The following is a 627-nucleotide window of genomic DNA, read 5'->3' on the forward strand; positions in this document are numbered from 1 at the left end:
CGTTATCCTCCCATTTCTCTACTCTCTTTCTCTCTGTCAATCCAAATGCTGCACTCTCATCTTCATCTCAATGTCCAATTACTTTCACCACACTCCTCTTCATCTTCATTCCTCTTCCCCTCTTCTAAATTCAGGATTATTCCCTCTCCCACTCCAATCAAAAGAACCTCTTCTTCCACACTCAGATTACGCAGTTCCAATCTCCGCATCAAGAACTCATCCACGAATAACGAACTGAACGAAACGGAGAATAAGAAACCGTTGCAACATACGGTCAATAGACCTTACCCTTTCCATGAAATTGAGCCCAAGTGGCAGCGTTTTTGGGACAAATATCGCACTTTCAGAACCCCTGATGATGATATTGACACATCAAAACCTAAATATTACGTTCTCGACATGTTCCCTTACCCTAGGTTTTCATTAATAGTTATTTAATTATTTTCCAATTTTAGAAATTTATATTGAGAATTGCTATGAGATTATTCTCATATTTTGCAGTGGAGCTGGGTTACACGTTGGACATCCACTTGGATACACTGCAACTGATATTCTAGCTAGGTTTAAACGAATGCAAGGATATAACGTGTTGCATCCAATGGGTTGGGATGCTTTTGGATTGCCTGC

General features: G+C 40.0%; 1 protein-coding gene across 1 annotated transcript in view; it reads left to right on the top strand.

The window, feature by feature from the left end:
• The first annotated feature begins 6 nt into the window (after positions 1–6).
• Positions 7–627, top strand: part of LOC101493021 (leucine--tRNA ligase, chloroplastic/mitochondrial) — an 11,263-nt gene continuing 10,642 nt past the window's right edge. Inside the window, exons 1-2 of the mRNA XM_073363435.1 lie at positions 7–416; positions 502–627. The exon at positions 502–627 is cut by the window's right edge and continues 5 nt beyond it. Of these exons, the coding sequence (XP_073219536.1) occupies positions 46–416; positions 502–627 (497 nt within the window). The 5' untranslated portion in view covers positions 7–45. The remainder of the gene's footprint in view (positions 417–501) is intronic.

The sequence above is a fragment of the Cicer arietinum genome, chromosome 7 (genome assembly GCF_000331145.2).
Source record: "Cicer arietinum cultivar CDC Frontier isolate Library 1 chromosome 7, Cicar.CDCFrontier_v2.0, whole genome shotgun sequence".
Lineage (NCBI taxonomy): Eukaryota > Viridiplantae > Streptophyta > Magnoliopsida > Fabales > Fabaceae > Cicer > Cicer arietinum.